This window comes from Acipenser ruthenus, chromosome 5, assembly GCF_902713425.1.
Source record: "Acipenser ruthenus chromosome 5, fAciRut3.2 maternal haplotype, whole genome shotgun sequence".
Classification (NCBI taxonomy): domain Eukaryota; kingdom Metazoa; phylum Chordata; class Actinopteri; order Acipenseriformes; family Acipenseridae; genus Acipenser; species Acipenser ruthenus.
This window is the reverse complement of record NC_081193.1, coordinates 66,535,845-66,549,761: the sequence shown is the minus strand read 5'-3', so window position 1 is coordinate 66,549,761 and position 13,917 is coordinate 66,535,845. Positions and strand designations below refer to the sequence as shown.

Here is a 13,917-nt window from a genome sequence, read left to right as displayed (position 1 = left end):
TATGGTGTTATTGTTCTGTGCGCACCTCAAATAAAATAAAGAAATAGACTACTTAGTGTCCACAGCTACATTAGTTTACTCTTCCAAACTCTTCCTCACCCGCAAGGAGGTGAATAGATTTAGAGAGGATTGTGTACTGACCTGTGTGACACCAACCCGCACCTCTCTGCTGACGGAGCCGCCTCCCTTCAACATCTCCCCCCCGCTCTTCAGGAAGCCCGACCCCCCACGTAAGAATCCAGTGGACATAAGCTCCAGCACTTCATCCAGCGTGGCCCGCTTCACATTCTGACGCATTACTGTGTAGGAAAGGAGAGACAATTACATCATGTCTGTTACAGCAAAAGAAACACTGAAGCAATCAGAATTGCTAGCAATTCATTTATTTGTGTGACCCACCACTAGCTTTACTTACGGTTAATGGATTCATGTTTATTAAAGCAGAGCCATTCTGTATTGTGCTGTGTTGTCCCACCAGAAAACCCACAGTATCAAAATAAATGATTATGGGCAGCTTACCAGCTGCTTGCTTTGGCATCAAAGCAGTGGCCATCACTGTTCCCAAAAGCTTGGATACTGCTACACGTACTCCATAGTTTGACCCTTCCAGAGCTTTGAAACACAAGGTAGCTACATTTTCCAGTTCCGTGGTCCACATGAACACAGCTTCATTCTGGAGTTCAAACAGGCACTGATTTGGATAAAACAAGACAATCATTTTAGCATGCTGTGTTTTATAACTCTGTTGGTTTGATCAATGGTCTCACCACCTTTAATCTATTAATCTGTTTTTAACAAGTTTGTAAAAACAGAACGGATCACTTAGACCAACTAAATACACCCCTGATATACCCTTAGCAAAACATTTATAATGCATAATCAAGATTAATAACTTGCCAAAGAAGTCAGTGTCTGAAAGTTTGTATGTCTATCATCTGGAAATCCCCCAAAACAATAATAAAAAATTAATAATAAATAAATAAATAAATACAATAATCACACAACCACAAATGTCACAGGTCAAGTTGAAGGGTCTTTATCTTTCCATACCTGTACTGCACACATAAAGCTAGAATTTGTATACTTGTCTAGTTTCTTATTGTTTTGCCTCAACTTATATACCCACCCTGGCTACTGCACATCTAACTGACATGGATCTGTCCGTGAGTAAAGAGCGAGCATTCTTGTAAATGTCCCGGTGGCAGGAAGCAGCAGCACCTCCCAGTCCATTTAACACTTTCTGCAAGCTGAGCAGAATTTCGCCACGGCCCTGAGACTGTGGGATACAACACAAATACAATGGGGATTCAGCACAGCAAATGTTATTAATCTCTTGCTGTATATGAAAAAGATCTTCTAAAGTTAGAATCTAGAAGGCTGCTAAATCAAGACTTAGCACAAGTCTAGAAGCTCTTCTATCCGATTTCACAAAGGCTCTGCGACTGTCCTGCTAGCTAGTATATTCTAGGTGATGCGAATGATCATTACCATGGTAACTGTACTCGTGTGTGAGACTTCTAAATGAATAAAAGTTCAAGATGGAGTACACTTCACTGAAGGGACAAAAAACAAATACAAACTTTAGAAATGATAAACACTATTCCGAAATCTAGAGTTGACCATCAATGAAATGTACAATTGAAAATGGCATCTTATGTATTTTAAAAGTGTTTATTTAAATATTTAAGAAAACTAAGTTATGATAGGATGACTTTCAATCTAGCAAATACAAATCATACTGAGTTGTCTTGTTTGAAATAATACAAATATAGCCACAATAAATAACATATGTATATAAATAAATATGATGCTATATTAAGGATACATACAAGCATTGCTTATGCTTAATATGTAGATAAAGAGAGAACACACATTATTTGTTATTATTTGTTTATTTAGCAGACGCCCTTATCCAAGGCGACTTACAGAGACTAGGGTGTGTGAACTATGCATCAGCTGCAGAGTCACTTACAACAACGTCTCACCCGAAAGACGGAGCACAAGGAGGTCAAGTGACTTGCTCAGGGTCACACATTGAGTCAGTGGCTGAGCTGGGATTTGAACCGGGGACCTCCTGGTTACAAGGCCTTTGCTTTAACCACTGGAATACACAGCTTCCTCATTCATTTATATTTTGCTTTGAAACGGCCTTTTAATTTATTCCTATCTTAATTTCACTCTTTTTGTTCTCCAGCGATAAAACAATCATCTTCATTTTCTACGTATGACCCAATATCATCAAAAGATATGTCAATAAAAGATATGTCAATAAAAGATATCGTGCAGTACTGCTACAGCAACAACCAGCTCACAGACACACGCTGTGGGGAAATACAAATGGCTCCTTCAAAACTTACTCAGACACAGAAATCAAAACAGCCCAAAACATCTTTCAACTGTGCACAGAAAATTTATAATAGAAATCTCATGATTTCTATTATAAATTCTGTCCGTTGGTGTTACAGGTCTAAGAATTGGTCTCTTGGCAAGGCTGCGGGAAACACAGGCAATAATTCATAAAGCCGTTGTTACAGCATGTCTTCTCTTTGTTTTGTATTCAAGACCTGGTCTCAAAATGTCAGATGATTCTAGTATTAAATTTCTAGTCAGGTGTTTATGTTGTTTGAATTCATGATCGTTAGATTTATGTAGCGGATTTGTTCTATCCTGAAATATTCTGCTTCTTTTTCTGTGAGCTGAAAATAATAGCAAAGCCACGAATAAAGGTTTGCTGTCAATGGTCAATGTAATATGATATTAATTCAGATTTTTGAGGTAAACCTGTTTGAGGTAAAGGTAGCCATTAGAAGGCCCCTGCTTGACAGCTGGTGGGGAAATCTGTAAATTGAAAATTAGAGCTACAAGCATGGCTGCAGAATGTTTGTGCCCAGGCACACAATGTGCACCAAAGTATTTATTCGGGAGACAATGATCATCTCCCCGTCGTGCCGAATTCTGCCCCTTGCTGAATTTTGCACTACTTTGATATATGCGCATGCGTAACTGTTTCATTGAACTTTGTCCATGTGATTACTTAAGCTATTAATGTATTCATCGACGTGGTTTACCCAGCTTTTTTCTTTGCAAAACGTTGCATTAAGAGAGACTTAGGGCCATATTTACTATTATCGGGATGGTGACTATTTGGTTAAATGCGTTATACCATTCTGTGTATTCATTCTATCAAAACTGTTCAATTATAAATACAGTATTTTAAATGTATAATTCCCACAAGCTGCTAATTTATTTATTTGCTGGGAACTAATGGCAATTAATTAGATTCCTGCCTGAAATCTATTCTCAGGTGTCATTTACACAGCACATTTGAGTTACAGTAACTTCCTCCCAGCACACACTCGCGTGTGCTAAGATATCCTCTTTACAACCCACAATAATGCTCCCATTGGAATAAATACTAAATCACTTGCTACACAGCTGCTGCTCTGGAGCTGCCTGTGTAAACAAAGTCACTACTGTCGCTAAACAGCAAGAAGATAACGAATCACCAGAAATGTTTTAAAAAACATGTATTTCAATTAACTTTACAAGCAAACATTTTTCATCCATTTGTTTCCAAAAATTGTAAACAAATGGATGAAAAATGAAAATCAGGGTGCTATTCATCACCACCTCGTGGGCCTTCTGCAAAGGTTATTTTCTGCAAGACCTTACCTCTGCACTTTTCAAAGCCTTCAGGAGATTATTAATCGTCTCTGGGAAGGAGCTGCCAAGCATTCGGCCCATCTTCTCATAAAAGGCGCCAACGCAAGCTACTGCAGCCCTGTAACAGCAACAGAAGAAGTGGTTATTTTGCAATATCATATTTGATCTTTTAATCCTGGACTGAAACAAAAACACAAATATAGTTGTACTCTGGTCCAAAACTGGTTTCAAAATGGTGTGCAAACACATCTGCAATTTAGAAGTTGAATGTCTCACGTATTTTATTCATATGATACAGTGGATTTTCCATTCTATTTTATTCAAAGCCATCACAAAATCATGTTTTATAATTCATTGATAACCATTTATTATTTCCTTCAATAGTTTATCCTTCTACAGACCCTGCTTGAATCTGTCTGTTTAACCTTCAACAGCACTATTTTTTTGTAATGATTATCTTCCATGAGGTGTTCTTTTGAAGGTTAAGAGCCCTCCCCATTATCAAATAGGATACTAATTGCAGCAGAAGGTGCTTGTAAGTAACACTAGCAAGCTCTATGGTATCTCGTATTAAATTAGAATATGTGAACAACAGAGTATTCAAGTGATCACATACAACTATGGCAGAGTTCGACATTAACCATGGCCCGGCGGCCCAGGACCGGTAGATTGCAGTTTGGCCGGTAGTTATGAAGCACCACAGGCCCGACTGGGCCGGTTACATTTAACTAGTATAATATATATATATATAGTGCACATGGCTTCCATATCATGAATCCAGGAAAATGGCCAGTGTTTCAAAAAGCTGAAAATTAATTTACAAACCATTTTTTAAAAACATAACTACAAACTAATCCTTTTATTTGTTGTACAGTCAGACTCTGAGACTGCGTATTGAAGTGCTGTGTTGGTACTTGTTCCTGCGACATTAGTGCTGGGACTCGACGCCCAAAAGAGTCGACTCCCGATTCTGAAGATAACATTTTTGAGAATCGACTTCAAGGACGCGGAGTCGATTCTTTAAATGGCTGGACCGGGAGCTTACCAGGACTGCGGGCGGCATGTAGTGAATAGCGTCCATCATGTCCAGTAGTGCATTTAACTGTGTTTTAATTATTAGATGTATAAAGCAAAATGATTAAGGTTTCAATGTTAACACACGGTTATAAAGAATGGGAGCTATACATTAGACACCCCTACTTTAGGAATAGGTTGTTTTTTTTTGGTGCCAATAATCAGTTCGGGGAGTCGATTCTTTAAATGACTGGAGGGGAGGTGTCACTGGGATGCGGGCGGCATGTACTGAATAGCCGTTACCTCCATAATGTCCAGTAGTGCATTTAACTATGTTTTAATTATTAGATGTATAAAGCAGAATTATGAATATTTCAATGTTAACACACGGTTATAAAGAAAGGGAGCAATACATTAGACACCCCTATTTTAGGAATAGTTCTGCTCTTCGATTATCAGCTACAGTACCTGCTACACTGCTTTACTATCAATTGGTAAACAAAGCTGTTGTTGGTCCTTTTGTAAGCAGTCAACAGTTTCAACTTTGTATAAAGAAAATGGCAGATACTACAAAAACATCGGTAGTTTTGGAGGTATTTTGTTTTTGAGGGCAAAAAAAAACTTTAAGTGTCAGCTTTGCAAGAAAACTCTTGCATATAATCAATCAGCTTCGGCCATGCTTAAACATTTCAAAATGTACCGGTGTGTTCATTTTTGTTAAATTACAGATGCAATTGAGGTCAAAAATTACATCTCCATAGGCCTATGTAATTTATTTTGCTCAGTTTGTAAAGTAATTTGGTCCACTTAAGCTTCATACTTGTTTTTTAAATTTGTGTTGAAACAAGGGGCGCCAATTAGGGGGGGGGGGGGGCAGGGGGCTGCCCACCCCAAGCCTCGAAGCATTATAAAAAAATGCACAAGAGTTATTTATGAGGTTAAAATAATAATATATGCAATTGCGTTTTTTTTTGTTTGTTTTGTTTTGTTTTTGTTATGCTTGCCCTCGAGCTATACCGTAGTTAAGTTATGCCAGGAGCGAGCAACGTCAAAGCATTCAGTGCACTGTGATGCGCCACAGCCGAGGTGAAACTTCACTGCTGTTAAAAGAAAATATATCATTATAATTTTTTTATAATAAGTCTTTATGATCTTGCATAAATTGTTACTTCTGGATTTTGTTTGAGTAGACAGAATTGGATCAGATTTATTTTTGTTCGTTTTATTAAACATTGGTGTTCCTGTGGTGTATTGGGGATTTGTTGTTACTGTTTTGTTATTCACGTGTCATGTCTGAAGTGTTTACCGTATATAGGGGCTTAAGTTGAGTTGTTAGCACTGATAAAAACCGACCGGTTTCATGACACTGAACACCAGTAATTAATTAAATCAGGTTTCAGCTTTGACCCCCCCAGGTTTTGCTGAATTGGCGCCACTGGTTGAGACCAGAATGCAACAGGGATCGGAGATATTATTCCGTACTTTTAATGATCAGTGCAAATGTTGACGTTACTCCGTCCATTCACAGAAAGTCAACAGTAGATGTTTTACATTGAACTGCAGTCCATTATTAAAAACTGCAGTCCATTATTATAAAATAACTCCTTTCCAACACTAAGTATCTTGCCTTTTCTTATTAGTCACTGCATTGTTCTGCTTAACATTTAGTATGTCTTTATATTCATCATAACGTTAAATTACCTTTCTAATTTCGACGTTACCCAAGTTTGGATTACTTCTTTTAGCACTTGCTATATACATTATTTTATTTCAGTTCACACATTCAAAGTTCGCGGGTGCCATGCTCCCAGAAGCTGTTTCACGACTGTTAACATTAGCTAAAAACAAGGCAATAAAATTGGCAACATTTTCAAACAGAATACGATTACTGTAGAATGTTGCTATTACAAGCACTGCATAATTAATTAGAGTCCTTACCTTTAATATACAAATAACAGTTTTAAGACTGACATAACACTTGTTAAGCGTCAGCATTTAAAAAAATAAGACGCGTTTGCTTCTACTAGTAGCTAGTGTATACCTTTTTTTGTGTACTCGAATATGTAATATGCTATTTGAATAGTTTTATATATATATATACTGTATATATATATATATATATATATATATATATTTTTTTTTTCATGTAATCGTGTATTTGACTACACTGACCCATCCCTAATTAGGATTATTATAATTCAGTTTTAGCGTTGCTGTGACCATATGGTAGCAGCTTGGTTGCGGGTTTGCTTGTGAAAAAATGAGTATCATTTGTACACATACATTTTCAAATCTTGAATACAGTATTTTCATTTTCTGACAAGAACACAAATGTGTGCATGTTTAATGGCTGAAGTAACATATATCGAAAGGCTTTGTTTAGCCATTTTCTTTTGAGACGTGGGCTCTCCTTGGTTACCATACACAGTTAGAAACATACTGAAAATAAAAACCATCATGAAAAAATAACTATATTGGGCCAGATAAAATTGCATCTGGGCCAGTAAAAACACTAGCTCAGTGGCCCAAGGGACCAGTAGTTAAAATGTAAACGTAGAGCCCTGCATGGCCAAAAGTTTTGCATCACCTTATAGAATTAACTGCCAAATAATATTACGCTAACATATTGAATTACATACCGCTTTGTAGTTTTCGCACATACTTAACGACAAAACTGACAAATTTAAAAATGTGACATTACTGTACTAGTATTAAGGCTTCTGGTATATCACTTTGTAGTTTCTTTGATTACATTATGTTACATATAATATCTACATTATGCTATTTTTTTTTTTTTTTTTTTTTTTACTATGTCTCAGTCCTAAAATTGTAAGTGGTGCAAAGTTTTTGCCCATAACTGTATACATACAGTGTTACCTCATTACAAGACAGCCCTTTATACCACGGAACTGGATACATGGCGAGATGGTTATGGTTCCCAACTTTTCCCAGTTTTTACTCACAGTTTGGTTGGCAGGTAAGCCGAAGTGTCATCCTTGCTCTTGATAATGTCATTACACTTGTCGAGTGTCTGGAAGACTGTGAAGGTGTCCCCGATGCTATAGAGAGTAGCCAGGTTCTTAGCCAGCAGTTTCCTGGTGGGAGGTCCTGGGGCACTGCTGATCAACCCAGTCAGCTGCTCCACCAACTTCTTCTGCTTCTCCTTCACATCGACCTGAATAACCAACAAACATACACACACACAACTATGTAATATTATGAACCCACTTCCCAAATAAAAAGCGAAAGATGACTGCAAGACTCTACTTTGATCAGATCAACTCCAGAGTCAAAACAAGACACTTTATATGAAGGGTCAGTAATCTGTATTGGATACAAATACAAAAAATTACCTTATTAGCAGCAACAAGTACTTTATCCAGGAAGCGTAACCATTCGAATATAAAGACTGGTCTCTTGGCCTCTGTAATCTGAGCCAGGGCTTCTTCATTGAGCAACAGACTGTGGGCCAGCTCCATCGCACCTAAGTGTACAGTAAAATACTGTAGACTGCAAGTACACTTCTGTTAATCCAGTCTCCCTTTGCTGAGTGCTCGATGAAATTAGCTTGTGCTGTGAAACAGAACAAAAATAACTTTATAAACCCATGGACGCCTGATATGCACAGACATCACTGCAGATGGTCATGTATCAATTAAAACACCATCTAGAAGTGCAGAATCAGTGCTTTTATCCAAACCTTATACTGTATTTCCGCAACAGTAAACATTTTCTAGGATAATACTTAAAGTATGCAAGCTAGTTGTATTATATATTATATTCCTAGTGTATCTGCAAAATCAACTTCCATAAAAAAATACATTTGTTTAATGACAAAGTAACTTGGGAATTCTATTTGTTGTATGTTAATTTCCATTGCTGAAGGGAGAATTCATTTGTAGGTGGAGCAGGACAACTTTAAATTACAGGGGATTAAGGAGAGACTGCTGGCTTGGTTACTGTATATATCTCAATTACCAACTCTCTGGAATTCATATTTACTTTTTTCATTATTTCAATATAAAAATTAAAAATAAATTGGGAAGTGTAATAGCCAAAGTCCTGGGGAGAAGCAGACAACATGTAATAAATAATCCACACAAAATCTACAAAAACAATATCCTATTGTTCAGTCCTTTGAGAATTTGAATCCTATTGAGCTTCGTAAACATATCACTCTTATACAGTACATGCATTGCAGCATGTAGTAAAACAGAAGCACCTTCTGACCTACATTCAACCAGGTGGGATATATCGATCATTCATTACTGGGATACATCTGTTGGTTTACCATCTGTTGGTTTACCACTGTAATGGTAAGATTGTGTGTACCAATCTGAACTACTGCACATGTCCTTTTAACAAGGGTCTCACATCAGAATGTAGTGGTAAAGAAATCTTTTTGATAAAATCCCTGTAAAATGCATAGTTTCCATCTTCACCATGAAACTAAATCTATCGACAGTAGCACCAGTTTCACTTGTAGTGACAATACAAACTACAGCTAGAGGTTGCACAAAAGTAAAAAAGGTAACTACATGTATCACGTTTTTACATAATTCTCATTTTCTATTCCTTCATGTACCTTCAAAATTTCCCTGACAGTATTTTTAAATGACAGCATTCTGTTATGCCTACTTAGCTTTGTTTTTCAGCGAAATTACACGTCTAGCATCATTTAGACTGGAAGCTCATTATTGTAGGTATCTTCCGCCAGCAAAGCAATTTCGAGAGACCATTGTCTGCCACCCTGCCACAATCTTAACTGGTGCCGACAGTTATGATCTAATTTTGCTGCAGATATGGGGGGGGGTTTGCATACGATAGGATTTGAAGAGATAGATGTAGAAAACAGAGAAAGCAACAGTGTTTTGTGAGCCATGAACTAACAAATAATAACTGCTGCACTGCCCAACATAGAGCATTGTTATGGGAAATGGCAGAAAAGGCTACATGTAAACCAATTAAAATGCACTGAAATAACTATTGCAGTAAAACAAAAGGGGCACACTGAGAATGAATGAAAATTACAGTACAAAGAACACAAACTGGTATGCCACAATTCATGGATAGCCAAAAAAATTGTGTGTTTTTCATGAATTGCACCAATCCGGTTCACCCATGTGGGCCTAACTGATTCATAGTGTAGTGTGCATTCTATAACCATGAACATCTCATGTCCTTATAGTCTGTTGGAATTTAAGGACATGGTTGTAACAAACACCTGGACCTAAAGGGTCAATGATATACATCTGCCTAAGTTATGCCATTGTGCCATGAATAAATAAAAAGACATCATGATTTTAAATCATGCTGTTTATTTTATGTTTGTTTTAAAAAGGGCTTCTTACCTGCCAGGCGAATACACCTTGGGATCCATTATATGTTTGGCTTATGCCTCTACTTTTTTGCAAAACTACTAACACATAACCAGCCATGGGTGTTTTTTGGGGGTTTTTTGGGGGTTTTTTTGAGGCAGATAAATCACATAAGGATCTGAATCCCATCTGACATAAAGTAATACAAATAAATAAATAAATACAAGAGACCACAATCAAATTGATTATTCATTTTGTTGATCTGTTCTCCATTGTTGGATATTGTAAGGTTAATTAATACTGTGTCCCATTATATTCCAGATGGTCAAATATGACGTTTACAGCTGCTATTTATACCGGTTCAGGACTAAAATATGCAAAAAGCAATATATCTCAGTTGTTTTTTGTTACATGTTGGTTAGGGTCTCACAATAATTACCCCAAGCAGGCATTTGCATGACCTTATCTCGGGAGTTCAATTACTCCACCACTGAGTGTGTTTTGGGGTATTTAACACCAGCAAAAAATAATAACCCATATGTGCTGGACGGCCTCTGCAAGGACCAGACCTAACTCCTCCTGACGTAATTGCATTTTGACATACCGATGTAGTTAAACAATGTTGTATTTATCTTAATGCTAGAAGTCTCAGAAACAAAATGTTAGAACTTGAAGCTACTGCACTAACAAGTAACTACGATGTGATAGGTGTTACAGAAACTTGGTTGTCTGAGAGTGATGGAGACAAATATAATATTAGTGGGTACACACTGTATAGGAAAGACAGGCAGGACAGAAGAGGCGGAAGGGTAGCGCTATACATAAGAAATAGTCTTGAAGCCCAGGTGTTAAATCAGGACAAAGAAAACAATACAGAATCAATATGGGTCAGAATAATGGACAAAAATTCAAAGGGCATAATAATAGGAGCATGCTATAGAACGCCAAATTCAGACGCTGAGCAAAATAATCTGTTATACAATGACATTCGAAATGTGTGTAGAAAAGGAGAAGCCATACTAATGGGGGATTTCAACTTCCCCTGTATAAAATGGGAGAACCCGGTGGGGAGCACGACGGACGAAATTGAAATGGTGGAAATGACAAATGACTGCTTCCTAACGCAATCTGTCAAGGCACCAACTAGAGGGGAGTCATGCCTTGATTTAGTCTTTTCAAATAATGAAGACAGAATAACTAAAACAGAAGTCAGCGAGCCATTGGCAAACTGAGACCACAACATGGTATCATTTGAAGTATTTTTTAAAACCCCGAAAGTAATGATTAAAGCTAAGGTTTACAATTTTAGAAAAGCAAACTATGAAGGTATGAAACAGAGACTAACAGAAGTAGATTGGAGTAAAATAGAGAAAACATCCACAGAAAAAGGATGGCTGTTTTTTAAAAATGTAGTACTAGATGTGCAAAACAATTACATCCCAAAAGTAGACAAATCCAAATCTAAAACAAAATGGCCAAAATGGTTTAATAGATCAATTAAAAAAAATATTCAGTGAAAAAAGGCACTTTACAGAGGGTTTAAAAGGGACCAAAAACAAAGTACACAGAAAGAGTACTTGGAACTGCAAACACACGTCAAAAAGGAAGTTAGAAAGGCCAAGAGAGAGATAGAAATCAATATTGCTAAGGGGGCTAAAACCAATTCCAAAATGTTTTTCCAATATTATAACAGCAAGAGAACATTCAAAGAGGCGGTTAAATGTCTAAGAGACACAAATGGCAAAATCATAGATGAAGAAAAAAAAAATAGCAAATATATTAAATTAAAAGTTTTTACAAAGGAGGACACGGACAACATGCCCCACATGTCGACCTGTTCCTATCCAATTTTAAATAACTTTAGCATAACAGAGGCAGAAGTGTTAAAGGGACTAGGAGCTCTTAAAATAAACAAATCCCCTGGGCTGGATGAGATCCTCCCAATAGTACTCAAAGAAATGAAAGAAGTTATTTACAAACCGCTAACCAAGATCATGCAATAGTCTCTTGACACGGAGGTTGTACCGACAGACTGGAAAATAGCAAACGTAATACCGATTCACAAAAAGGGAGACAAAACCAAACCAGGTAACTACAGACCAATAAGCCTGACTTTTATTATACGTAAACTTATGGAAACTATAATAAGATCCAAAATGGAAAATTACCTATATGGTAACAATATCCTGGGAGACAGTTAGCATGGTTTTAGGAAAGGGAGATCGTGTCTAACTAACCTGCTTGACTTTTTTGAGGATGCAACATTGAAAATTGATAATTGCAAAGCGTATGACATGGTTTACTTAGATTTCCAGAAAGCTTTTGACAAAGTCCTGCATAAAAGATTAATTCTCAAACTGAACGCAGTAGGGATTCAAGGAAATGCATGCACATGGATTAGGGAGTAGTTAACATGTAGAAACAGAAAGTACTGATTTGAGGAAAAACCTCAAAATGGAGCGAGGTAACCAGTGGTGTACCACAGGGATCAGTATTAGGTCCTCTGCTATTCCTAATCTACATTAATGATTTAGATTCTGGTATAGTAAGCAAACTCGTTAAATTTGCAGACGACACAAAAATAGGAGGAGTGGCAAACACTGTTGCAGCAGCAAAGGTCATTCAAAATGATCTAGACAGCATTCAGAAATAGGCAGACACATGGCAAATGACATTTAATAGAGAAAAATGTAAGGTACTGCACGCAGGCAATAAAAATGTGCATTATAAATATCATATGGGAGACACTGAAATTGAAGAAGGAAACTATGAAAAAGACCTAGGAGTTTATGTTGACTCAGAAATTTCTTCATTCAGACAATGTGGGGAAGCTATAAAAAGGCCAACAAGATGCTCGGATATATTGTGAGAAGTGTTGAATTTAAATCAAGGGAAGTAATGTTAAAACTTTACAATGCATTAGTAAGACCTCACCTAGAATATTGTGTTCAGTTCTGGTCATCTCGTTACAAAAAGGATATTGCTGCTCTAGAAAGAGTGCAAAGAAGAGCAATCAGAATTATCCCGGGTTTAAAAGGCATGTCGTATGCAGACAGGCTAAAAGAATTGAATCTATTCAGTCTTGAACAAAGAAGACTACGCGGCGATCTGATTCAAACATTCAAAATCCTAAAAGGTATAGACAATGTCGACCCAGGGGACATCTTTGACCTGAAAAAAGAAACAAGGACCAGGGGTCACAAATGGAGATTAGATAAAGGGGCATTCAGAACAGAAAATAGGAGACACTTTTTTACACAGAGAATTGTGAGGGTCTGGAACCAACTCCCCAGTAATGTTGTTGAAGCTGACACCCTGGGATCCTTCAAGAAGCTGCTTGATGAGATTCTGGGATCAATAAGCTACTAACAACCAAACGAGCAAGATGGGCTGAATGGCCTCCTCTCGTTTGTAAATCGTCTTATGTTCTTATGTTCTTATATGGCCATTACTGGATAATGTATTGTAACCGAACAGCTTGCCTGCACCCAATGAGCGGAGGACTGTATGCAGTACCGTACCTTAGGCTTCACGAGAAAAGTTGCTTCTTTAAAGAAAATAATTAGTCAACATTGACTTAACTTCAAACGTTATTATTATTATTATTATTATTTTAACATAAATGAAAACAAAAGCACGTAATGAAATTAATTGTTAACAGTATCCGTGTCCATGTTGATGTGGCAAGATTGAATTCAGGTAAGGTAACCTGTGTAAGAGCGCCACCCTCTCGACCTTCGTTTGTACGATGAGTTGTATTTAGAAAACAAATAGAGTGTGCTTATTATTTCAGGGGCTATAGCTTAAGTACAACAGACGAGATGTCACAATACATCATAATTCTTTTGAACACGGACATTATTTCAAATTCAAAATAATATTTTTGTTTGTTTGTTTTTTATCAAGACGCCTCTTCTTGAAC

At 37.1% G+C, this 13,917-nt stretch overlaps 2 protein-coding genes across 9 annotated transcripts in view; one reads left to right on the top strand and one right to left on the bottom strand.

The window, feature by feature from the left end:
* Positions 1–13,917, bottom strand: part of LOC117402816 (HEAT repeat-containing protein 5B-like) — a 77,791-nt gene that overhangs the window by 63,502 nt on the left and 372 nt on the right. For 5 of the 7 annotated variants that reach the window (XM_059024393.1, XM_059024398.1, XM_034004310.3 and 2 more), the window contains exons 2-7: positions 8,031–8,250; positions 7,641–7,852; positions 3,673–3,781; positions 1,127–1,276; positions 520–691; positions 142–299 (exon numbers count right to left, since the gene is read on the bottom strand). In XM_059024393.1, the coding sequence (XP_058880376.1) occupies positions 142–299; positions 520–691; positions 1,127–1,276; positions 3,673–3,781; positions 7,641–7,852; positions 8,031–8,156 (927 nt within the window). In that variant the 5' untranslated portion in view covers positions 8,157–8,250. Of the gene's footprint in view, positions 1–141; positions 300–519; positions 692–1,126; positions 1,277–3,672; positions 3,782–7,640; positions 7,853–8,030; positions 8,251–12,929; positions 12,950–13,516; positions 13,585–13,917 lie in introns of those variants that run through there. The other 2 variants (XM_059024396.1, XM_059024397.1) reach the window with 2 other exon arrangements.
* LOC117403092 (interferon-induced, double-stranded RNA-activated protein kinase-like) overlaps positions 13,629–13,917 on the top strand; it is a 48,399-nt gene continuing 48,110 nt past the window's right edge. The window contains exon 1 of one of the 2 annotated variants that reach the window (XM_059024400.1): positions 13,629–13,694. The gene's annotated coding sequence lies outside the window, so the exon portion shown is untranslated. The remainder of the gene's footprint in view (positions 13,695–13,917) is intronic. The other variant, XM_059024402.1, reaches the window with a different exon arrangement.